General features: G+C 45.8%; 1 protein-coding gene across 2 annotated transcripts in view; it reads left to right on the top strand.

Moving 5' to 3' along the window:
• Positions 1–12,728: 12,728 nt before the first annotated feature.
• Positions 12,729–23,828, top strand: part of LOC112238634 (thrombospondin-type laminin G domain and EAR repeat-containing protein-like) — a 66,200-nt gene continuing 55,100 nt past the window's right edge. Inside the window, exons 1-2 of one of the 2 annotated variants that reach the window (XM_042307010.1) lie at positions 12,729–13,765; positions 23,406–23,629. In XM_042307010.1, coding sequence (XP_042162944.1) covers positions 13,690–13,765; positions 23,406–23,629 — 300 coding nt within the window. In that variant the 5' untranslated portion in view covers positions 12,729–13,689. Of the gene's footprint in view, positions 13,766–16,615; positions 17,007–23,405; positions 23,630–23,828 lie in introns of those variants that run through there. The other variant, XM_042307011.1, reaches the window with a different exon arrangement.

Here is a 23,828-nt window from a genome sequence, read left to right as displayed (position 1 = left end):
TTAAACGGGGCTCTAACACGACTACCAGGGGATGTAGTGTCATGTTAAACAGGGCTCTAACACGACTACCAGGGGATGTAGTGTCATGTTAAATGGGGCTCTAATACGACTACCAGGGGATGTAGTGTCATGTTAAACAGGGCTCTAACACGACTACCAGGGGATGTAGTGTCATGTTAAACAGGGCTCTAACACGACTACCAGGGGATGTAGTGTCATGTTAAATGGGGCTCTAACACGACTACCAGGGGATGTAGTGTCATGTTAAATGGGCTCTAATACGACTACCAGGGGATGTAGTGTCATGTTAAACAGGGCTCTAACACGACTACCAGGGGATGTAGTGTCATGTTAAATGGGCTCTAACACGACTACCAGGGGATGTAGTGTCATGTTAAATGGGGCTCTAACACGACTACCAGGGGATGTAGTGTCATGTTAAACAGGGCTCTAACACGACTACCAGGGGATGTAGTGTCATGTTAAATGGGGCTCTAACACGACTACCAGGGGATGTAGTGTCATGTTAAACAGGGCTCTAACACGACTACCAGGGGATGTAGTGTCATGTTAAACAGGGCTCTAACACGACTACCAGGGGATGTAGTGTCATGTTAAATGTATTATAATACAGAAACCTCTGTCCCAGCTGTAGATATATGGCTCTGGGTAGTCATGGGTAAGGTCCAGAAGTTTTCCTCACAACCTGGAAGTTGTGGTCAGGTCATGTGGTCTGGAAAGGGTGTTATCGGGGTCAACAGAGAGAGAGAGAGAGAGGATGAATGTTATCATGTTGAAGATCGAAGGGTGAGATATAGATCACATTTGTTTCTGGTTTCCCAGATTAAAAGTCAAACGTGTGAAAATGATTTAGCTCCTGTATTGTTAACCTGCTGGCTGGGTGATTGAGGGCAGGGCTGATGAAACCAAATATCTTGTGGTTGTTGTGCTCGTCAGGGATAAAGCCATGCCTCTCTCCTGTCTTTCACACTAGTCTATGACTTCTTCCAAAATAGCACCCTATCCCCAATATAGTGCTCTGATCAAAAGTAGTGCATTACACAATGTGCCATTTTGGATGTAATCTTTCTGTTGAGTTGATGGACAGGCCACTCGTATCTCTCCCGCCCATCTTCACACCAAAGCCTGGGGCGCCTCTGTCTGGCAGGGAAACACTGAGGCTACTGCTCTGTTGTATTAGAGACAACATATTCCCTATCTTGCACTCACATTAAAGGATGCCTAGATCTCTTTATCTCCATCAGCCAAAAGAAAACAGAGATGAAAGGGTTGATCTGACTGGCCTCCCCACACTGCAGAAGCACCAGATAGATAGGCTGGATGGATGCACTGTACAACTCTAGCCAACTCCCACACACAGAGCTTGTTACCCTTTAATGATGCCATTAGGATTAGATTGAAGAGTATTCTTCAATCAGAGACCGTGGAAAGGAATAGTCAGAGGTTTTGAAAAGCAGTCATGGAAGTGGCTAGCCAAGGCCGACCTTCTAAGTGGAGGGACAGTGTCCAGCTGACCATCAGGTGAGGAAACTCTAAGGGACCACTGTTAGAGAGAGTCAAAACACATTGAGTATTCTCCTACAGTTATTATATAAACTGCCATAATTTTGCTGGACCACAGGAAGAGTAGCTGCTGCCTTGGCAGGAACTAATGGGGATCCATAATAAACCCAGGAAGAGTAGCTGCTACCTTGGCAGGAACTAATGGGGATCCATAATAAACCCCAGGAAGAGTAGCTGCTGCCTTGGCAGGAACTAATGGGGATCCATAATAAACCCAGGAAGAGTAGCTGCTGCCTTGGCAGGAACTAATGGGGATCCATAATAAACCCCAGGAAGAGTACAGTGCCTTGCGAAAGTATTCAGCCCCCTTGAACTTTGCGACCTTTTGCCACATTTCAGGCTTCAAACATAAAGATATAAAACTGTATTTTTTTGTGAAGAATCAACAACAAGTGGGACACAATCATGAAGTGGAACGACATTTATTGGATATTTCAAACTTTTTTAACAAATCAAAAACTGAAAAATTGGGCGTGCAAAATTATTCAGCCCCTTTACTTTCAGTGCAGCAAACTCTCTCCAGAAGTTCAGTGAGGATCTCTGAATGATCCAATGTCCCACTTGTTGTTGATTCTTCACAAAAAAATACAGTTTTATATCTTTATGTTTGAAGCCTGAAATGTGGCAAAAGGTCGCAAAGTTCAAGGGGGCCGAATACTTTCGCAAGGCACTGTAGCTGCTGCTTTGGCAGGGACTAATGGGGATCCATAATAAACCCCAGGAAGAGTAGCTGTCTAGAGTACTGTCTCTATTGGCCTCCATAATAAATACAAATACACTTTCATAAAATTCTGCAGTCAGTGGAGTTGGTGTACTACGGTGCAGTGGAGTTAGTGCGGTGCGGTGAAGTTAGTGTACTATGGTGCAGTGGAGTTAGTGCGGTGCGGGGAAGTTAGTGTACTATGGTGCAGTGGAGTTAGTGCGGTGCGGTGAAGTTAGTGTACTATGGTGCAGTGGAGTTAGTGTACTACGGTGCAGTGGAGTTAGTGTACTACGGTGTAGTGGAGTTAGTGTACTATGGTGCAGTGTAGTTAGTGTACTACGGTGTAGTGGAGTCGGTGTACTATGGTGCAGTAGAGTTAGTGTACTACGGTGCAGTGTAGTTAGTGTACTACGGTGCAGTGGAGTTAGTGTACTATGGTGCAGTGGAGTTAGTGTACTACGGTGCAGTGGATTTAGTGTACTACGATGTAGTGGAGTTAGTGTACTATGGTGCAGTGGAGTTAGTGTACTATGGTGCAGTGGAGTTAGTGTACTATGGTGCAGTGGAGTTAGTGTACTATGGTGCAGTGGAGTTAGTGTACTATGGTGCAGTGGAGTTAGTGTACTATGGTGCAGTGGAGTTAGTGTACTATGGTGCAGTGGAGTTAGTGTACTATGGTGCAGTGGAGTTAGTGTACTACGGTGCAGTGGAGTTAGTGTACTACGGTGTAGTGGAGTTAGTGTACTATGGTGCAGTGGAGTTAGTGTACTTAGGTGTAGTGGAGTTATTGTACTAAATCAAATCAAATTTTATTTGTCACATACACATGGTTAGCAGATGTTAATGCGAGTGTAGCGAAATGCTTGTGCTTCTAGTTCCGACAATGCAGTAATAACGAACAAGTAATCTAACTAACAATTCCAAAAAAACTACTGTCTTATACACAGTGTAAGGGGATAAAGAATATGTACATAAGGATATATGAATGAGTGATGGTACAGAGCAGCATAGGCAAGATACAGTAGATGATATCGAGTACAGTATATACATATGAGATAAGTATGTAAACCAAGTGGCATAGTTAAAGTGGCTAGTGATACATGTATTACATAAGGATGCAGTCGATGATATAGAGTACAGTATCAACGTATGCATATGAGATGAATTATGTAGGGTAAGTAACATTATATAAGGTAGCATTGTTTAAAGTGGCTAGTGATATATTTACATCATTTCCCATCAATTCCCATGATTAAAGTGGCTGGAGTAGAGGCAGTGTCATTGACAGTGTGTTGGCAGTAGCCACTCAATGTTAGTGGTGGCTGTTTAACAGTCTGATGGCCTTGAGATAGCAGCTGTTTTTCAGTCTCTCGGTCCCAGCTTTGATGCACCTGTACTGACCTCGCCTTCTGGATGACAGCGGGGTGAACAGGCAGTGGCTCGGGTGGTTGATGTCCTTGATGATCTTTATGGCCTTCCTGTAGCATCGGGTGGTGTAGGTGTCCTGGAGGGCAGGTAGTTTGCCCCCGGTGATGCGTTGTGCAGACCTCACTACCCTCTGGAGAGCCTTACGGTTGAGGGCGGTGCAGTTGCCATACCAGGCGGTGATACAGCCCGCCAGGATGCTCTCGATTGTGCATCTGTAGAAGTTTGTGAGTGCTTTTGGTGACAAGCCGAATTTCTTCAGCCTCCTGAGGTTGAAGAGGCGCTGCTGCGCCTTCCTCACGATGCTGTCTGTGTGAGTGGACCAATTCAGTTTGTCTGTGATGTGTATGCCGAGGAACTTAAAACTTGCTACCCTCTCCACTACTGTTCCATCGATGTGGATAGGGGGGTGTTCCCTCTGCTGTTTCCTGAAGTCCACAATCATCTCCTTAGTTTTGTTGACGTTGAGTGTGAGGTTATTTTCCTGACACCACACTCCGAGGGCCCTCACCTCCTCCCTGTAGGCCGTCTCGTCGTTGTTGGTAATCAAGCCTACCACTGTTGTGTCGTCTGCAAACTTGATGATTGAGTTGGAGGCGTGCGTGGCCACGCAGTCGTGGGTGAACAGGGAGTACAGGAGAGGGCTCAGAACGCACCCTTGTGGGGCCCCAGTGTTGAGGATCAGCGGGGAGGAGATGTTGTTGCCTACCCTCACCACCTGGGGGCGGCCCGTCAGGAAGTCCAGTACCCAGTTGCACAGGGCGGGGTCGAGACCCAGGGTCTCGAGCTTGATGACGAGCTTGGAGGGTACTATGGTGTTGAATACCGAGCTGTAGTCGATGAACAGCATTCTCACATAGGTATTCCTCTTGTCCAGATGGGTTAGGGCAGTGTGCAGTGTGGTTGAGATTGCATCGTCTGTGGACCTATTTGGGCGGTAAGCAAATTGGAGTGGGTCAAGGGTGTCAGGTAGGGTGGAGGTGATATGGTCCTTGACTAGTCTCTCAAAGCACTTCATGATGACGGATGTGAGTGCTACGGGGCGGTAGTCGTTTAGCTCAGTTACCTTAGCTTTCTTGGGAACTACTATGGTGTAGTGGAGTCAGTGTACTATGGTGCAGTGGAGTTAGTGTACTACGGTGCAGTGGAGTCAGTGTACTATGGTGCAGTGGAGTTAGTGTACTATGGTGCAGTGTAGTTAGTGTACTATGGTGTAGTGGAGTTAGTGTACTACGGTGTAGTGGAGTTAGTGTACTATGGTGTAGTGGAGTTAGTGTACTATGGTGCAGTGGAGTCGGTGTACTATGGTGCAGTGGAGTTAGTGTACTACGGTGCAGTGGAGTCGGTGTACTATGGTGTAGTGGAGTTAGTGTACTACGGTGCAGTGGAGTTAGTGTACTACGGTGTAGTGGAGTTAGTGTACTACAGTGTAGTGGAGTTAGTGTAATTAGGTGTAGTGGAGTTAGTGTACTATGGTGCAGTGGAGTTAGTGTACTATGGTGCAGTGGAGTTAGTGTAATTAGGTGTAGTGGAGTTAGTGTACTATGGTGCAGTGGAGTTAGTGTACTATGTTGCAGTGGAGTTAGTGTACTACGGTGCAGTGGAGTTAGTGTACTACGGTGCAGTGGAGTTAGTGTACTATGGTGCAGTGGAGTTAGTGTACTACGGTGCAGTGGAGTTAGTGTACTACGGTGCAGTGGAGTTAGTGTACTACGGTGCAGTGGAGTTAGTGTACTACGGTGCAGTGGAGTTAGTGTACTACGGTGCAGTGGAGTTGGTGTACTATGGTGTAGTGGAGTCGGTGTACTATGGTGCAGTGGAGTTAGTAAACTACGGTGCAGTGGAGTTAGTGTACTACGGTGCAGTGGAGTCGGTGTACTATGGTGTAGTGGAGTTGGTGTACTATGGTGTAGTGGAGTCGGTGTACTATGGTGCAGTGGAGTCGGTGTACTACGGTGCAGTCGAGTTAGTGTACTACGGTGCAGTCGAGTTAGTGTACTATGATGCAGTCGAGTTAGTGTACTTAGGTGTAGTGGAGTTAGTGTACTATGGTGTAGTGGAGTTGGTGTACTTAAGTGTAGTGGAGTTGGTGTACTTAGGTGTAGTGGAGTTGGTGTACTTAGGTGTAGTGGAGTTAGTGTTCTTAGGTGTAGTGGAGTTAGTGTACTACGGTGCAGTGGAGTTATTGTACTATGGTGCAGTGACGTTATTGTACTATGGTGCAGTGTAGTTAGTGTACTATGGTGCAGTGAAATTAGTGTACTACGGTGCAGTTGAGTTAGTGCACTATGTTGCAGTTGAGTTAGTGTACTATGGTGCAGTGGAGTTTGTACTATGGTGCAGTGGAGTTAGTGTACTATGGTGTAGTGTAATTAGTGCACTATGTTGCAGTTGAGTTAGTGCACTATGTTGCAGTTGAGTTAGTGTACTATTGTGCAGTGGAGTTAGTGTACTACGGTGCAGTGGAGTTAGTATGATGCAGTGGAGTTAGTGTACTATGGTGCAGTGGAGTCGGTGTACTATGGTGTAGTGGAGTCGGTGTACAATTGTGTAGTGGAGTCGGTGTACTATGGTGCAGTGGAGTTAGTGTACTACGGTGCAGTGGAGTTAGTGTACTATGGTGCAGTGGAGTTATTGTACTACGGTGCAGGGGAGTTAGTGTATTACGGTGCAGTGGAGTTAGTGTACTATGGTGCAGTGGAGTCGGTGTACTATGGTGTAGTGGAGTCGGTGTACAATTGTGTAGTGGAGTCGGTGTACTATGGTGCAGTGGAGTTAGTGTACTACGGTGCAGTGGAGTTAGTGTACTACGGTGCAGTGGAGTTAGTGTACTACGGTGCAGTGGAGTCGGTGTACTACGGTGCAGTGCAGTTGGTGTAGTGGAGTTAGTGTACTATGGTGCAGTGGAGTTTGTACTATGGTGCAGTGGAGTTAGTGTACTATGATGCGGTGGAGTTAGTGTACTATGATGCAGTGGAGTTAGTCTACTTAGGTGTAGTGGAGTTAGTGTACTACGGTGCAGTGGAGTTAGTGTACTATGGTGCAGTGGAGTTAGTGTACTACGGTGCAGTGGAGTTAGTGTACTATGGTGCAGTGGAGTTAGTGTTTGCACACTGATGGTTTATTGTCCTAACATGTCTGGATGTTTCCTCGTGTTCCTGATACTGAAACACTAACAGAACTACTAACAATAGTTCTAATGCTGGCATCATGGGATAGAGATTGAACCCCAAAACACCCTGTATTAGAAAACATATCTGAATGCAGCTCTGTCACATGTCTGTATCTATTGTTGTTTCCCTATTTAGAAAGATCTTTGGAGACTTTCCACATCTTTCACCTGTCTCCTCACTTCCTGTCCTCTTTTCAGATTCATATCCTGTAATTACAACTCTATCACATCTTTCACTGGAACAACTAGAAACAGCAACGTCATTAAAGTGCATCCTCAAAATGGCACCCTATTCCCTATTTAGTGCACTCCTTTTGACCAGAGCCCTATGGGCCGTGGCACCCTATTCCCTATTTAGTGCACTCCTTTTGACTACCTCCTACCTCTGCTGCAACTCTATTTCCTTGCTTGGCTAAACAACATTTATTTCAGATGTATTTCTGCTTTTATTTGGCAATATGACTGGGGCCTGGGGAAGTCCTTCTTCATGTTGGTTTATTATTAAAGCCCAGGACATTATTATCGCGTCACACGGTGACATCATTTTGAATATTGAATAGCTCCCCTTGAGTTTATATAGAGACTTACCATTTCTGTCCTAGAGACTTACCATTTCTGTCCTAGAGACTTACCGTTTCTGTCCTAGAGACTTACCGTGTCTGTCCTAGAGACTTACCGTGTCTGTCCTAGAGACTTACCGTGTCTGTCCTAGAGACTTACCGTGTCTGTCCTAGAGACTTACCGTGTCTGTCCTAGAGACTTACCGTGTCTGTCCTAGAGACTTACCGTGTCTGTCCTAGAGACTTACCGTGTCTGTCCTAGAGACTTACCGTGTCTGTCCTAGAGACTTACCGTGTCTGTCCTAGAGACTTACCGTTTCTTGTTGTGGTTCCAACTCAATCCCCTCTTTCCGTCAATATAAAGTTTGCGCCTGTTCCAAAACATGTGGTTTGTGAAAGTGGTCTTTTTCTACACATAAGAGGATCTGGACCATAGAATCATCACGAAATTGTCTATAAACTTTAACTGTTTGAGGTAGAAACTAATAAATTACCAACATCGAAAGATAAGACTCTCACAAACAGGACAGTGTATTTTGGCTCTAGGACATCCCCAAGCTTTTACAGCAGTCATCTGAACTCTCTGTCGCGCAAGTCCTAATTTCAAAGAGGTCTTCCCACAAAACCAACTGTCCAGACCAAACCGTTGAAGCTACAAAGTATTACATCACCCATATTGAAGAGGGAGACTCACGGGAGTGTCTGTTCTGTTCTACAGCACACCAGTGGAGTCATCTGAAGGTAACCCGGTACCAGCTATAAAAATGGCACAAAGTGCACAGGGGTGAAAAGGGACATTAATTACATGAGTTTTCTTATATCAGACACTACAAAACCGTCTTCCTTACGATTCATTGTTTGACTGTTTTGCCACGTACAAATGTGTTTCTATGGGGTAAATGATCCATTTAAATCAAATGACTAAAATATTAATTTTATAACCATCTTAAATCAACTCCATATGTTAGCTAAGTAAATATAGTGATCTAAGGACTTAGACCTCGAGGGGTTAACCAAACAGAGTGTTGTTAATGGTGTGATTATGTCTCCTCTGACCCAGAGGGTTGTTAATGGTGTGATTATGTCTCCTCTGACCCAGAGGGTTGTTAATGGTGTGATTATGGCTCCTCCTCTGACCCAGAGGGTTGTTAATGGTGTGACTATGTCTCCTCCTCTGACCCAGAGGGTTGTTAATGGTGTGATTATGTCTCCTCTGACCCAGAGGGTTGTAAATGGTGTGATTATGTCTCCTCTGTCCCAGAGGGTTGTAAATGGTGTGATTATGTCTCCTCTGACCCAGAGGGTTGTTAATGGTGTGATTATGTCTCCTCTGACCCAGAGGGTTGTTAATGGTGTGACTATGTCTCCTCCTCTGACCCAGAGGGTTGTTAATTGTAATGCTCCGGGTGTCGTGGGTGTGGAGTCAAATGCAGGAGACAGAGAGTTCAATGCTGTGCGTCTTTTAATGGCACCAACGCACCACAGGGTGCTCACAAAAGTACGTTCCCAAACACAGGGAATCAAAATGTACAATGGAAAAATCACGACTAGGCAAAAACACGTACCTCTACAACAGAGCCGAAGGTTACATAGAAATAATCCCGCACAACAACCAGGCGGGCCGGCTGTCTAATAAAGACAAACTAATTAAGCCTACACAGGTGCTACCACTAAACATACAAGGAGGAGGAGGAAAAACAATCAGTGGCAGCTAATAGGCCGGTGACGACGACCGCCCGGGAAGGCGAAACACCCTCGGTCGGACTCGTGACATTAATGGTGTGATTATGTCTCCTCCTCTGACCCAGAGGGTTGTTAATGGTGTGATTATGTCTCCTCCTATGACCCAGAGGGTTGTTAATGGTGTGATTATGTCTCCTCCTATGACCCAGAGGGTTGTTAATGGTGTGATTATGTCTCCTCCTATGACCCAGAGTGTTGTTAATGGTGTGATTATGTCTCCTCCTCTGACCCACGGGGTAACAATCTGTTGAGAAGCCTTTTTGTCCTAGACTTGGCACTCCGGTACAGCTTGCCATTCCGTAGTAGAGAAAACTGTCTATGACTGGGGTGGCTGGGGTCTTTGACAGTTTTAGGGCCTTCCTCTGACACCGCCTGGTGTAGAGGTCCTGGATGGCAGGCAGCTTATCCCCAGTGATGTACTGAACCGTACGCGCTACCCTCTGTAGTGTCTTGCGGTCGGAGGCCGAGCAGTTGCCGTACCAGGCAGTGATGCAACCAGTCAGGATGCTCTCGATGTTGCAGCTGTAGAACCTTTTGAGGATCTCAGGACCCATGCCAAATCGTTTTAGTTTGCTGAGGGGAATACGCTTTGTCGTACCCTCTTCACGACTGTCTTGGTTTGTTTGGACCATGTTAGTTTGTTGTTGATGTGGACACCAAGGACCTTGAAGCTCTCAACCTGCTCCACTACAGCCCCGTCGATGAGAATGGGAGCGTGCTCGGTCCTCCTTTTCCTATAGTCCACAATAATCTCCTTAGTCTTGATCAAGTTGAGGAGAGACTGTTATCCTGGCACCACACTGCCAGGTCTCTGACCTCCTCCATTTAGGCTGTCTCGTCATTGTCGGTGATCAGGCCTTCCACTGTTATGTCGTCTGCAAACTTAATGATGGTGTTGGAGTTGTGCCTGGCCACACAGTCATGGGTGAACAGGGAAAACATGAGGGGACTGAGCACGCACCCTGGGGGCTCCAGTGTTGAGAATCAGCGTGGCAGATGTGTTGTTACCTACCCTCACCACCTGGGGCGGCCCGTCAAGTAGTCCAGGATCCAGTTGCAAAGGGAGGTGTTTAGTCCCAGGGTCCTTAGCTTAGTGATGAGCTTTGAGGGCACTATGGTGTTGAACTCTGAGCTGTAGTCAATGAATAGCATTCTCACATAGGTGTTCCTTTTGTCCAGGTGGGAAAAGGCAGTGTGGAGTGCAATAGAGATTACATCATCTGTGGATCTGTTTGGGCGGTATGCAAATTGGAGTGGGTCTAGGGTTTCTGGGGTAATGGTGTTGATGACCAGCCTTTCAAAGCACTTGATGGCTACAGATGTGAATGCTACGGGTCGGTAGTCATTCAGGCAGGTTGCCTTCGTGTTCTTGGGCACAGGGACTAGGGTGGTCTGCTTGAAACATGTTGGTATTGGGTCAGGGAAAGGTTGAAAATGTCAGTGAAGACACCTGCAAATCGGTCAGCACATGCCCGGAGCACACGTCTTGGTTATCCGGCCCCGCAGCCTTGTGAATGTTGACCTGTTTAAAGGTCTTACTCACGTTGGCTACGGAGAGCGTGATCACATAGTCGTCTGGAACAGCTGATGCTCTCATGCATGCCTCAGTGTTGCTTGCCTCGAAGCAAGCATAGAAGTGAGTTAATTGCCTTGTTCAGGGGCAGAATGATAGATTTTTACCTTGTCAGCTCGGGGATTCGATCCAGCAACCTTTCGGTTACTGGCCCAATGCTCTAACCACTAGGCTACCTGCCACCCAAATCTCACTGTTCATCTGGCCAGAAGGACGGGACTCCACCCTTCACCAGTCCACTAGGTTCGGCTCTTTAAAGGCGGCCCACTATAGATAAAGAGGTAATTATCTTCTGTACACCGCCTATGATACATTTAATGCTTTAATTATGACCTGGTTGAATGCAGCTTTGTTTGTGATGTGTAAGCAGTTATAGTGGGGGAACCTAGGTACCCTTTTCATGGGATGATTGAACGATGATGGAATGGTTGAATGAAACGACAGCCTCAGATCAGATTAGATTAGACGACAGCCTCAGATCAATTACCTGACTGTGAAGGTTAGTCTTCATGCAATCACATTTTCAATTGTAAATAAAAACGAATTGGCTGGTCACATAAAACAGTGGTGTCTGACAGCAGTGTCAGAGGCTGAAACCTTAACTAAACTTATTGCATTGTAATGTAAAAAGAGTGGCATCGTGTGTGTCTGTGTCTCTCTGTGTGTGTGTGTGTGTGTGTGTGTGTGTGTGTGTGTGTGTGTGTGTGTGTGTGTGTGTGAGACAGTTCAGTAACACAGGTGACCGTGTGGGTTTCCGGCAGGTGTCAGATTATCAGAGAGATGAAAGTATCAGAAGTTCCACTATCCTGATGCAGATTAAAACTGTCTCTGATAACTCTGTGAGAATCGCTCCTCGTATCTCTCTGGCCCACTGGCAGTCGGGTAGATACACAGATAGATTCATGCAGGGATATCTAGCTATATTTGGACAGTATCTAAGTAGCAAATGTATTTCAACATGAGTTATGAAACACTTTAGACTACGGTGAGTTAGAGTGGGTTGAGCCTGAGGTGGTGTGTGTGTGTGTGTGTGTGTGTGTGTGTGTGTGTGTGTGTGTGTTCCCAAGGTGGTCTGTGTTTAAAAATATGTCCCTTCAGATGAGTGGAGGGTTCACAGTGAGGACAGACCCCTAGAGAGGACTCACAAACAGTACAACCCCACTCAACCCATCCCTCCAGCCCCCTCACAGACCCCTAGAGAGGACTCACAAACAGTACAACCCCACTCAACCCATCCCTCCAGCCCCCTCACAGACCCCTAGAGAGGACTCACAAACAGTACAACCCCACTCAACCCATCCCTCCAGCCCCCTCACAGACCCCTAGAGAGGACTCACAAACAGTACAACCCCACTCAACCCATCCCTCCAGCCCCCTCACAGACCCCTAGAGAGGACTCACAAACAGTACAACCCCACTCAACCCATCCCTCCAGCCCCTTCACAGCCCCCTAGAGAGGACTCACAAACAGTACAACCCCACTCAATCCATCCCTCCAGCCCCCTCACAGACCCCTAGAGAGGACTCACAAACAGTACAACCCCACTCAACCCATCCCTCCAGCCCCTTCACAGCCCCCTCCAGCCCCCTCCAGCCCCCTCACAGCCCCCTCACAGCCCCCTCCAGCCACCTCACAGCCCCCTCCAGCCCCCTCACAGCCCTCTCCAGCCCCCTCACAGCCCCCTCACAGCCCCCTCCAGCCCCCTCACAGCCCCCTCCAGCCCCCTCACAGCCCCCTCCAGCCCCCTCACAGCCCCCTCCAGCCCCCTCACAGCCCCCTCCAGCCACCTCACAGCCCCCTCCAGCCCCCTCACAGCCCCCTCCAGCCCCCTCACAGCCCCTTCTCTGCTGGGGAATTCCTCTCCTCCCAACTTAGCTGCACACCTGAAAGAGAGAGATGGTTCCCTCTGAAACTCAACCTCCCTCCCTAACTCTCTCTCTCTCTGTCTCTCTCTCTCCAGCTGCAACCCCTCCTCCCAGCAGCTGACTGTATTCTCATTTAAATGTCTGTAGAGGGACACCTCTCTCCTCTCCACAGCACTCCCAGGTGAAGTCTGTCTTTGTCATACACTCTGACAGGGCACAGAGGATAGAACAGAGAGGAGAGGACTGTTTTGTGACACCTTTTCCCGTCATTATTGACTAACTATAGACATTTAAAATGCTTGGAATATTTTACCCAGCATGCTCAGGGATGGCTATTGTTTCCTGGAAAAAGAGTTTTCTCATTTTGGAATGACATTTTGTTAGATTATGATTTTTTTTTTTTTTATGACGTAAAAATCTAATTCAACTGGATCAACTTGGTACTGTATATGTGAGGACCTGAATGGACCGGACCATTGGTACTACAACTGAAGGAGCGTGCTGTTTGGGAGTGCGCTGGTTCCACCTCTGTGACCTTCTATAACAGGACACCGCCTGTCAGAGGGGATATGGTCTTTCTTTCTTCCGTGGAGTTTGGTTTCTTCTCTGGTACTGCTGGGGTGGACTGCTGCTACTGTTGAGGACAAGGAGGCTGAGGAAGCTGCTGTAAGCCAGGGAGACTTCCTTGGACCTGTGACCTGGGGGTGATAGGAAGCTGCCCTAAGGAAGACTTGGACCTGGGGGTGATAGGAAGCTGCCCTAAGGAAGACTTGGACCTGGGGGTGATAGGAAGCTGCTCTAAGGAAGACTTGGACCTGGGGGTTATAGGAAGCTGCTCTAAGGAAGACTTGGACCTGGGGGTGATAGGAAGCTGCCCTAAGGAAGACTTGGACCTGGGGGTGATAGGAAGCTGCCCTAAGGAAGACTTGGACCTGGGGGTGATCGGAAGCTGCTCTAAGGAAGTCCTGGACTAAGGGACCTGGGGGGGACATGAGGGTCAGTTTGGATCAGGATCATCCAGGCCCCCTGTGAATGGGGAGAGAGAGAGCGAGAAGGAGCCCTGATGTCTGTACTGCTGCTGCTGGTCTGTATGTCTCTCCTCTGCTCTGGGACGACTGGGGGATGGAGACCATGCACAGGTACGTCAGAATAATCACGACACATTTACTCACTAAAAGGTATGAATAATATGCTGAGTAAGAAGAAGAAGAATTATGAAATCATTATATGCAGCAAATATCTAAAATATAGAAGTTAGTGCATTTAGTTTCAAACACACTTATAAATAACAAGAGTGGCTTAATGTTTCAGGCACAGCGATTCTGTCAGAAGAGTAAAACCACGATGTCAGTCTTCTCTAAGCTCACGTACTGTAGCTGCTAATTGAGAGACGACTGAGGTAAAATTGGGCTTCAACAAGTCATAACGTGCACTTCTCCTGTAAAGCGTCTAAGATTCTACCCGCTGGTTTCTAATGATAATAAACCTCTGTTAGATTCTACCCGCTGGTCTCTAATGATAATAAACCTCTGTTAGATTCTACCCGCTGGTCTCTAATGATAATAAACCTCTGTTAGATTCTACCCGCTGGTCTCTAATGATAATAAACCTCTGTTAGATTCTACCCGCTGGTCTCTAATGATAATAAACCTCTGTTAGATTCTACCCGCTGGTCTCTAATGATAATAAACCTCTGTTAGATTCTACCCGCTGGTCTCTAATGATAATAAACCTCTGTTAGATTCTACCCGCTGGTCTCTAATGATAATAAACCTCTGTTAGATTCTACCCGCTGGTCTCTAATGATAATAAACCTCTGTTAGATTCTACCCGCTGGTCTCTAATGATAATAAACCTCTGTTAGATTCTACCCGCTGGTCTCTAATGATAATAAACCTCTGTTAGATTCTACCCGCTGGTCTCTAATGATAATAAACCTCTGTTAGATTCTACCCGCTGGTCTCTAATGATAATAAACCTCTGTTAGATTCTACCTGCGTGTCTCTAATGATAATAAACCTCTGTTAGATTCTACCCGCTGGTCTCTAATGATAATAAACCTCTATTAGATTCTACCCGCTGGTCTCTAATGATAATAAACCTCTGTTAGATTCTACCTGCTGGTCTCTAATGATAATAAACCTCTGTTAGATTCTACCGGCTGGTCTCTAATGATAATAAACCTCTATTAGATTCTACCCGCTGGTCTCTAATGATAATAAACCTCTGTTAGATTCTACCGGCTGGTCTCTAATGATAATAAACCTCTGTTAGATTCTACCGGCTGGTCTCTAATGATAATAAACCTCTGTTAGATTCTACCCGCTGGTCTCTAATGATAATAAACCTCTGTTAGATTCTACCCGCTGGTCTCTAATGATAATAAACCTCTGTTAGATTCTACCCGCTGGTCTCTAATGATAATAAACCTCTGTTAGATTCTACCCGCTGGTCTCTAATGATAATAAACCTCTGTTAGATTCTACCCGCTGGTCTCTAATGATAATAAACCTCTGTTAGATTCTACCCGCTGGTCTCTAATGATAATAAACCTCTGTTAGATTCTACCGGCTGGTCTCTAATGATAATAAACCTCTGTTAGATTCTACCCGCTGGTCTCTAATGATAATAAACCTCTGTTAGATTCTACCCGCTGGTCTCTAATGATAATAAACCTCTGTTAGATTCTACCTGCTGGTCTCTAATGATAATAAACCTCTGTTAGATTCTACCCGCTGGTCTCTAATGATAATAAACCTCTGTTAGATTCTACCCGCTGGTCTCTAATGATAATAAACCTCTGTTAGATTCTACCCGCTGGTCTCTAATGATAATAAACCTCTGTTAGATTCTACCCGCTGGTCTCTAATGATAATAAACCTCTGTTAGATTCTACCCGCTGGTCTCTAATGATAATAAACCTCTGTTAGATTCTACCCGCTGGTCTCTAATGATAATAAACCTCTGAATAATACCTGTGTCATAACAGAGGTGAGTGATTCTTTTTATCCAAGGAGTGTTCTCGATCTTCAGAAACAGAGACTCCAGTACAGCTAGCATTATAAAATGACCTTTAAAGGCAAGTTGAGATAGAACTGTATCACTTAAGATAAGAGTTGATTTAATGACAGTTGGCTACTGGTCTAACAATGCTACTGGTAGATTCTCCAGTCATATGAAGATCATGACAGGAAACAGAAAGTCCTGCAGCGTTTCTTATCACCAGGATTTCCTCAGTCAGTAGCCCACAGACCACAGCTTTAGGGTTTGTAAGATAACTCAGCATAGACAAGCCTATAGTGTGTCTGGGTTATGGTGAACAGGGTACTGCATAGTTGTTGGATGCTCAATATAATCAGGCTATGATCCCCCCCCACCTCCCCCATAAAGCTTCCTCTGAGATCACGTGGCTCTGATTAGATTGTCAGCCAGGTACTGCTATCTATCGTCACGGTAACCATCCTGTCCTTTCTTCTGGTTGCTACGGTAACGTACAACAACAATGATATCGATTTGAAGATTTACGTTTTAGTTTACACATTTTCTGTTAAAATGTGGACACTACGCTTTGCTCGTGTCATAGACACATACACTCCATGGCAAGTTTATTCGGTGCATGGAATTTACAAGGTGTGGTGTTCACAAGTTCCTCAATTGGTATCAAGGCACCAAACGTGTGCCAGGAAAACCAGCCTGTACCGTTGACACCAGGCAGGACGGGGCCATGACATACAGTAATTGAAAATTCTGTACATAAACAAGGAAATGGATGATAGAAACGGTACACTAGGATTTACAGGACATGTTTCCAACGGGGCAGTTAAGCCAAACCAGCTGACATCATTCTAGTGACGCCAAATCCTGACTATGCCATCAGCATGATGCAACAGGAAGTGGGATTTGTCAGACCAGGCAATGTGTTTTCCACTCCTCAGTTATCCAGTGTTGGTGATGTCCACTGGAGCCTCTTCTTCTTGTTTTTAGCTGAGAGGAGTTGAACCCGGTGTGGTCGTCTGATGCAATAGCCCATCCGTGACGAGGACTGTCGAGTTGTGCGTTCCCGAGATATCGTTCTGCACACCACTGTTGTACTGCGCCGGTATTTTGCCTGTTTGTAGTTGTTGCTATTCTCCTTGGACCTCTCATCAACGAGCTGTTGTCACCCGCAGGACTGCCGTTGACGGGATGTTTGTGGTTTGTCGCACCGTTCTCGGGAAAACACAAGACACCGTCGTGCGTGAAAAGCTCCCAGGAGGCCGGACGTTTCTGAGATACTGGAACTGGCGCACCTGGCACCGACGAGATCATACTAAACTGAACGCGCTTTTTACCGTTCTAACGTCTCACTGTCTGTAGGAGCGAATCGTTGTCATGAACGGGGTGAGTTCATTTTGAGAGTTAATTCCTAGGGGATAAACACATATCCGGTTGTCTGATAATGTCTCTGTCTGTGCTGTCAGACTGTACTGTCAGTGTGTCTGTGCTGTCAGTGTGTCTGTACTGTCAGTGTGTCTGTGCTGTCAGTGTGTCTGTGCTGCCAGTGTGTCTGTGCTGTCAGTGTGTCTGTACTGTCAGTGTGTCTGTGCTGTCAGTGTGTCTGTACTGCCAGTGTGTCTGTACTGTCAGTGTGTCTCTACTGTCGGTGTGTCTGTGCTGTCAGTGTGTCTGTACTGTCAGTGTGGCTGTGCTGTCAGTGTGTCTGTACTGTCAGTGTGTCTGTGCTGTCCGTGTGTCTGTGCTGTCCGTGTGTCTGTACTGTCAGTGTGTCTGTGCTGTCAGTGTGTCTGTGCTGTCAGTGTGTCTGTCCTGTCAGTGTGCCTGTGCTGTCAGTGTGTCTGTACTGTCAGTGTGTCTGTACTGTCAGTGTGTCTGTACTGTCAGTGTGTCTGTGCTGCCCGTGTGTCTGTACTGTCAGTGTGTCTGTGCTGTCAGTGTGTCTGTGCTGTCAGTGTGTCTGTCCTGTCAGTGTGTCTGTGCTGTCAGTGTGTCTGTACTGTCAGTGTGTCTGTACTGTCAGTGTGTCTGTACTGTCAGTGTGTCTGTGCTGTCAGTGTGTCTGTACTGCCAGTGTGTCTGTGCTGTCAGTGTGTCTGTACTGTCAGTGTGTCTGTACTGCCAGCGTGTCTGTGCTGTCCGTGTGTCTGTGCTGTCCGTGTGTCTGTACTGTCAGTGTGTCTGTACTGTCAGTGTGGCTGTACTGTCAGTGTGTCTGTGCTGTCCGTGTGTCTGTACTGCCAGTGTGTCTGTACTGTCAGTGTGTCTGTGCTGTCCGTGTGTCTCTGCTGTCCGTGTGCCTGTACCGTCAGCGTGTCTGTACCGTCAGTGTGTCTGTACTGTCAGTGTGTCTGTGCTGTCCGTGTGTCTGTGCTGTCCGTGTGTCTGTACTGTCAGTGTGTCTGTACTGTCAGTGTGTCTGTGCTGTCCGTGTGTCTGTGCTGTCAGTGTGTCTGTGCTGTCCGCGTGTCTGTGCTGTCCGCGTGTCTGTACTGTCAGTGTGTCTGTACTGTCAGTGTGTCTGTGCTGTCTGTGTGTCTGTGCTGTCAGTGTGTCTGTACTGTCAGTGTGTCTGTACTGTCAGTGTGTCTGTACTGTCAGTGTGCCTGTGCTGTCAGTGTGCCTGTACTGTCAGTGTGTCTGTGCTGTCAGTGTGTCTGTACTGTCCGTGTGTCTGTACTGTCCGTGTGTCTGTACTGCCAGTGTGTCTGTACTGTCAGTGTGCCCGTGCTGTCCGTGTGCCCGTGCTGTCCGCGTGTCTGTACTGTCAGTGTGTCTGTACTGTCAGTGTGTCTGTGCTGTCCGTGTGTCTGTGCTGACAGCGTGTCTGTACTGTCAGTGTGTCTGTACTGTCAGTGTGTCTGTACTGTAAGTGTGTCTGTACTGGCAGTGTGTCTGTGCTGTCCGTGTGTCTGTGCTGTCCGTGTGTCTGTACTGTCAGTGTGTCTGTGCTGTCAGTGTGTCTGTGCTGTCCGTGTGTCTGTGCTGTCAGTGTGTCTGTACTGTCAGTGTGTCTGTACTGTCAGTGTGTCTGTGCTGTCAGTGTGTCTGTGCTGTCAGTGTGTCGGTGCTGTCCGTGTGCCTGTACTGTCCGTGTGTCTGTGCTGTCCGTGTGTCTGTACTGTCAGTGTGTCTGTGCTGTCAGTGTGTCTGTACTGTCAGACTGTGCTGTGCAGACCAGAGAGCGATAGGTATAGTTGTTGAAATGGCTGAAATGTGATGAGGGTTCATTGTGGCGTTTAGAGGTGGCAGACTGACATCATACCTCGCCAGGGAGGGAATTCTCACTCCACTTAGTTCCCACTGCTCATACTGCACGCACACTGGGATATTCATAGCTCCGAGCCATTCTGTTCTCCAGCAGAGGCTTTACAGGTGAGACAGTAAAATACTCCTCTAGTTGGTAATGATAGATACTCCTCTAGTTGGTAATGATAGATACTCCTCTAGTTGGTAATGATAGATAATCCTCTAGTTGGTATTGATAGATACTCCTCTAGTTGGTAATGATAGACACTCCTCTAGTTGGTAATGATAGACACTCCTCTAGTTGGTATTGATAGATACTCCTCTAGTTGGTATTGATAGATACTCCTCTAGTTGGTAATAATACATACTCCTCTAGTTGGTAATGATAGATACTCCTCTAGTTGTAATGATAGATACTCCTCTAGTTGGTAATGATAAATAATCCTCTAGTTGGTATTGATAGATACTCCTCTAGTTGGTAATGATAGACACTCCTCTAGTTGGTAATGATAGATAATCCTCTAGTTGGTATTGATAGATACTCCTCTAGTTGGTAATGATAGACACTCCTCTAGTTGGTAATGATACATACTCCTCTAGTTGGTAATGATAGATACTCCTCTAGTTGGTATTGATAGATACCCCTCTAGTTGGTAATGATAGATACTCCTCTAGTTGGTAATGATAGATACTCCTCTAGTTGGTATTGATAGATACTCCTCTAGTTGGTAATGATACATACTCCTCTAGTTGGTAATGATAGATACTCCTCTAGTTGGTATTGATAGCTACTCCTCTAGTTGGTATTGATACATACTCCTCTAGTTGGTAATGATAGATACTGCTCTAGTTGGTAATGATAGATACTCCTCTAGTTGGTATTGATAGATACTCCTCTAGTTGGTAATGATAGATACTCCTCTAGTTGGTAATGATAGATAATCCTCTAGTTGGTATTGATAGATACTCCTCTAGTTGGTAATGATAGACACTCCTCTAGTTGGTAATGATACATACTCCTCTAGTTGGTAATGATAGATACTCCTCTAGTTGGTATTGATAGATACCCCTCTAGTTGGTAATGATAGACACTCCTCTAGTTGGTAATGATACATACTCCTCTAGTTGGTAATGATAGATACTCCTCTAGTTGGTAATGAGACAGTAAAATACTCCTCTAGTTGGTAATGATAGATACTCCTCTAGTTGGTAATGATAGATACTCCTCTAGTTGGTATTGATAGATACTCCTCTAGTTGGTAATGATAGATACTCCTCTAGTTGGTAATGATAGACACTCCTCTAGTTGGTAATGATAGATACTGCTCTAGTTGGTATTGATAGATACTCCTCTAGTTGGTAATGATAGATACTCCTCTAGTTGGTAATGATACATACTCCTCTAGTTGGTAATGATAGATACTCCTCTAGTTGGTAATGATACATACTCCTCTAGTTGGTAATGATAGATACTCCTCTAGTTGGTAATGAGACAGTAAAATACTCCTCTAGTTGGTAATGATAGATACTCCTCTAGTTGGTAATAATAGATACTCCTCTAGTTGGTAATGATAGATACTCCTCTAGTTGGTATTGATAGATACTCCTCTAGTTGGTAATGATAGATACTCCTCTAGTTGGTATTGATAGATACCCCTCTAGTTGGTAATGATACACTCCTCTAGTTGGTAATGATACATACTCCTCTAGTTGGTAATGATAGATACTGCTCTAGTTGGTAATAATAGATACTCCTCTAGTTGGTTAACAGTCTGAATGAGACATTACATGTTATTTGAAGGAACTCCTGTAGAGATGCAGAACTCACAGTGAGGTCTGTCACAGATGTCCTCTGTCTTTGTCAATACCTTTACATAGAATACGCGTTAACACTCAAGTATGAGCCTCAGATGAAAGCAGAATGTGGATCTTTTTTAAGTGTTCTATATACTGTGTTCAGGACAGAATGGGGAGGTTGTTGAGCTGATAAAAGAGCTGAATTATTTTGACAGGGTTGTCTGGCTTCTCAAAAATATCTGTTGTGTTGAGTTTCTTTCTCTTTGAAATCTGATCCATTGTGTCTCTCTTTCACTCTCTGTGTCTCTCTCTTTCACTCTCTGTCTCTGTGTCTCTCTGTCTCTCTCTGTGTCTCTGTGTGTCTCTGTCTCTCTCTGTGTCTCTCTTTCACTCTCTGTCTCTCTCTGTCTCTCTGTGTCTCTCTGTCTCTCTCTGTCTCTCTCTGTCTCTGTGTCTCTCTGTCTCTCTCTGTCTCTCTGTATCTCTGTCTCTCTGTCTCTCTCTGTGTCTCTCTCTGTGTCTCTCTTTCACTCTCTGTGACTCTCTCTTTCACTCTCTGTCTCTCTGTCTCTCTGTGTCTCTGTGTCTCTCTGTCTCTCTCTGTGTCTCTCTGTCTCTCTGTGTCTCTCTGTCTCTCTCTGTCTCTCTCTGTGTCTCTCTCTGTCTCTCTCTGTGTCTCTCTGTGTCTCTCTGTGTCTCTCTGTCTCTGTGTCTCTCTTTCACTCTCTGTCTCTCTCTGTCTCTCTCTGTGTCTCTCTATTTCTCTCTCTGTCTCGCTCTTTCACTCTCTGTCTCTCTCTGTGTCTCTCTATTTCTCTCTCTGTCTCTCTCTTTCCTCTCTGTCTCTCTCTTTCACTCTCTTTCTCTCTCTCTGTCTCTCTCTTTCACTCTCTTTCACTCTCTGTCTCTCTCTTTCACTCTCTTTCTCTGTCTGTGTCTCTCTATTTCTCTCTCTCTGTGTCTCTCTCTCTTTCACTCTCTGTCTCTCTCTTTCACTCTCTTTCTCTGTCTGTGTCTCTCTATTTCTCTCTTTGTTTCTCTCTCTCTATTTCTCTCTTTGTTTCTCTCTCTCTTTCTCTCTGTTTCTCTCTCTCTTTCTCTCTTTGTTTCTCTCTCTCTCTTTCTCTCTTTGTTTCTCTCTCTCTATTTCTCTTTGTTTCTCTCTCTGTTTCTCTCTCTCTGTTTCTCTCTCTCACACTCTCTCTCTCTCTATTTCCCTCTCTCTGTTTCTCTCTCTCTGTTCTCTCTGTCTCTCTCTTTCACTCTCTGTCTCTCTCTTTCACTCTCTTTCTCTCTCTGTGTCTCTCTATTTCTCTCTCTGTCTCTCTCTTTCACTCTCTTTCTCTCTCTGTGTCTCTCTATTTCTCTCTGTCTCTCTCTTTCACTCTCTGTCTCTCTCTTTCACTCTCTGTCTCTCTCTCTTTCACTCTCTGTGTCTCTCTATTTCTCTCTCTGTCTCTCTCTTTCACTCTCTTTCACTCTCTTTCCTCTCTGTCTCTCTCTGTGTCTCTCTATTTCTCTCTCTGTCTCTCTCTCACACTCTCTCTCTCTCTATTTCTCTCTCTCTGTTTCTCTCTCTCTGTTCTCTCTGTCTCTCTCTTTCACTCTCTGTCTCTCTCTTTCACTCTCTTTCTCTCTCTGTGTCTCTCTATTTCTCTCTGTCTCTCTCTTTCACTCTCTTTCACTCTGTCTCTCTCTCTTTCACTCTGTCTCTCTCTCTTTCACTCTCTGTCTCTCTCTCTTTCACTCTCTGTCTCTCTCTGTCTCTCTCTTTCACTCTCTGTCTCTCTCTTTCACTCTCTTTCACTCTCTGTCTCTCTCTGTCTCTCTCTTTCACTCTCTTTCACTCTCTTTCACTCTCTGTCTCTCTCTCTTTCACTCTCTTTCACTCTCTGTCTCTCTCTTTCACTCTCTTTCACTCTCTGTCTCTCTCTGTGTCTCTCTATTTCTCTCTCTGTCTCGCTCTTTCACTCTCTTTCACTCTCTGTCTCTCTCTGTGTCTCTCTATTTCTCTCTCTGTCTCTCTCTCTTTCACTCTCTGTCTCTCTCTTTCACTCTCTTTCACTCTCTGTCTCTCTCTTTCACTCTCTTTCTCTGTCTGTGTCTCTCTATTTCTCTCTCTCTGTGTCTCTCTCTTTCACTCTCTTTCACTCTCTTTCTCTCTCTATTTCTCTGTTTCTCTCTCTCTATTTCTCTGTTTCTCTCTCTATTTCTCTCTTTGTTTCTCTCTCTCTATTTCTCTCTTTGTTTCTCTCTCTCTATTTCTCTCTTTGTTTCTCTCTCTCTTTCTCTCTGTTTCTCTCTCTCTATTTCTCTCTTTGTTTCTCTCTCTCTATTTCTCTCTTTGTTTCTCTCTCTGTTCTCTCTCTACCACACTCTCTCTGTGTGTCTCTCTCTATCTCTCTCTCTCTCTCTCTATCTCTCTCTCTGTCTCTCTCTCTCTCTCTCTCTCTCTCTCTAATGATTCCTCCTTTGGCTCACTGAGGTAAGACAAAACTTGAACCCTGGCTCCTCTCCACATAAACAATACTCTGGGCTATATAATTGCGGTCACTTCAACACAGTTATTTAAAACCAAAGTTTGCCTCTCTTCCTTATCTCTGACATGAATGTTTGTGTTGGTAGATTATCTCCGTAGATTCTCTGATTTGCCCTTGTCTATCCCATCTCTTTATGGGCTGATACAACACTTATACAATCTATATCTAACCTCTTTCCTTCCTCCCTCCCTCCCTGTAGATCTGTTACCTTTGGACTTCCTGTCGCGGGTCTTACCACCTGGCGGGGAGCCCCCCCTGCCTGAAGTGCACATGGTCCAGTCCAGGGGGGCCCGGGGCCTGCAGCTAACCGGCTCTCAGGAGGCCCTCAGCTTCCCCGCTTCGCAGCTCTTCACCAACTGTGACCACTTCCCTTCTGAGTTCTCCTTCGTGGTCACGCTCAAGATCCCACGCCTTGCCAACAAGGTGAGGAAGACAACATGACGACAGAAACCACGACGACAGAAACCATGACGACAGAAACCAGTTCTAATATAGTTCTAATATACACTCTGCAGCATTAGGACATATGTAATGATATAGTTCTAATATACACTCTGCAGCATTAGGACATATGTAATAATATAGTTCTAATATACACTCTGCAGCATTAGGACATATGTAA

The sequence above is a fragment of the Oncorhynchus tshawytscha genome, linkage group LG26, assembly GCF_018296145.1.
Source record: "Oncorhynchus tshawytscha isolate Ot180627B linkage group LG26, Otsh_v2.0, whole genome shotgun sequence".
In the NCBI taxonomy this organism is placed as follows: domain Eukaryota; kingdom Metazoa; phylum Chordata; class Actinopteri; order Salmoniformes; family Salmonidae; genus Oncorhynchus; species Oncorhynchus tshawytscha.
Note: the sequence above shows the minus strand (reverse complement) of the source record. Positions and strands in the feature narration are given on the sequence as shown.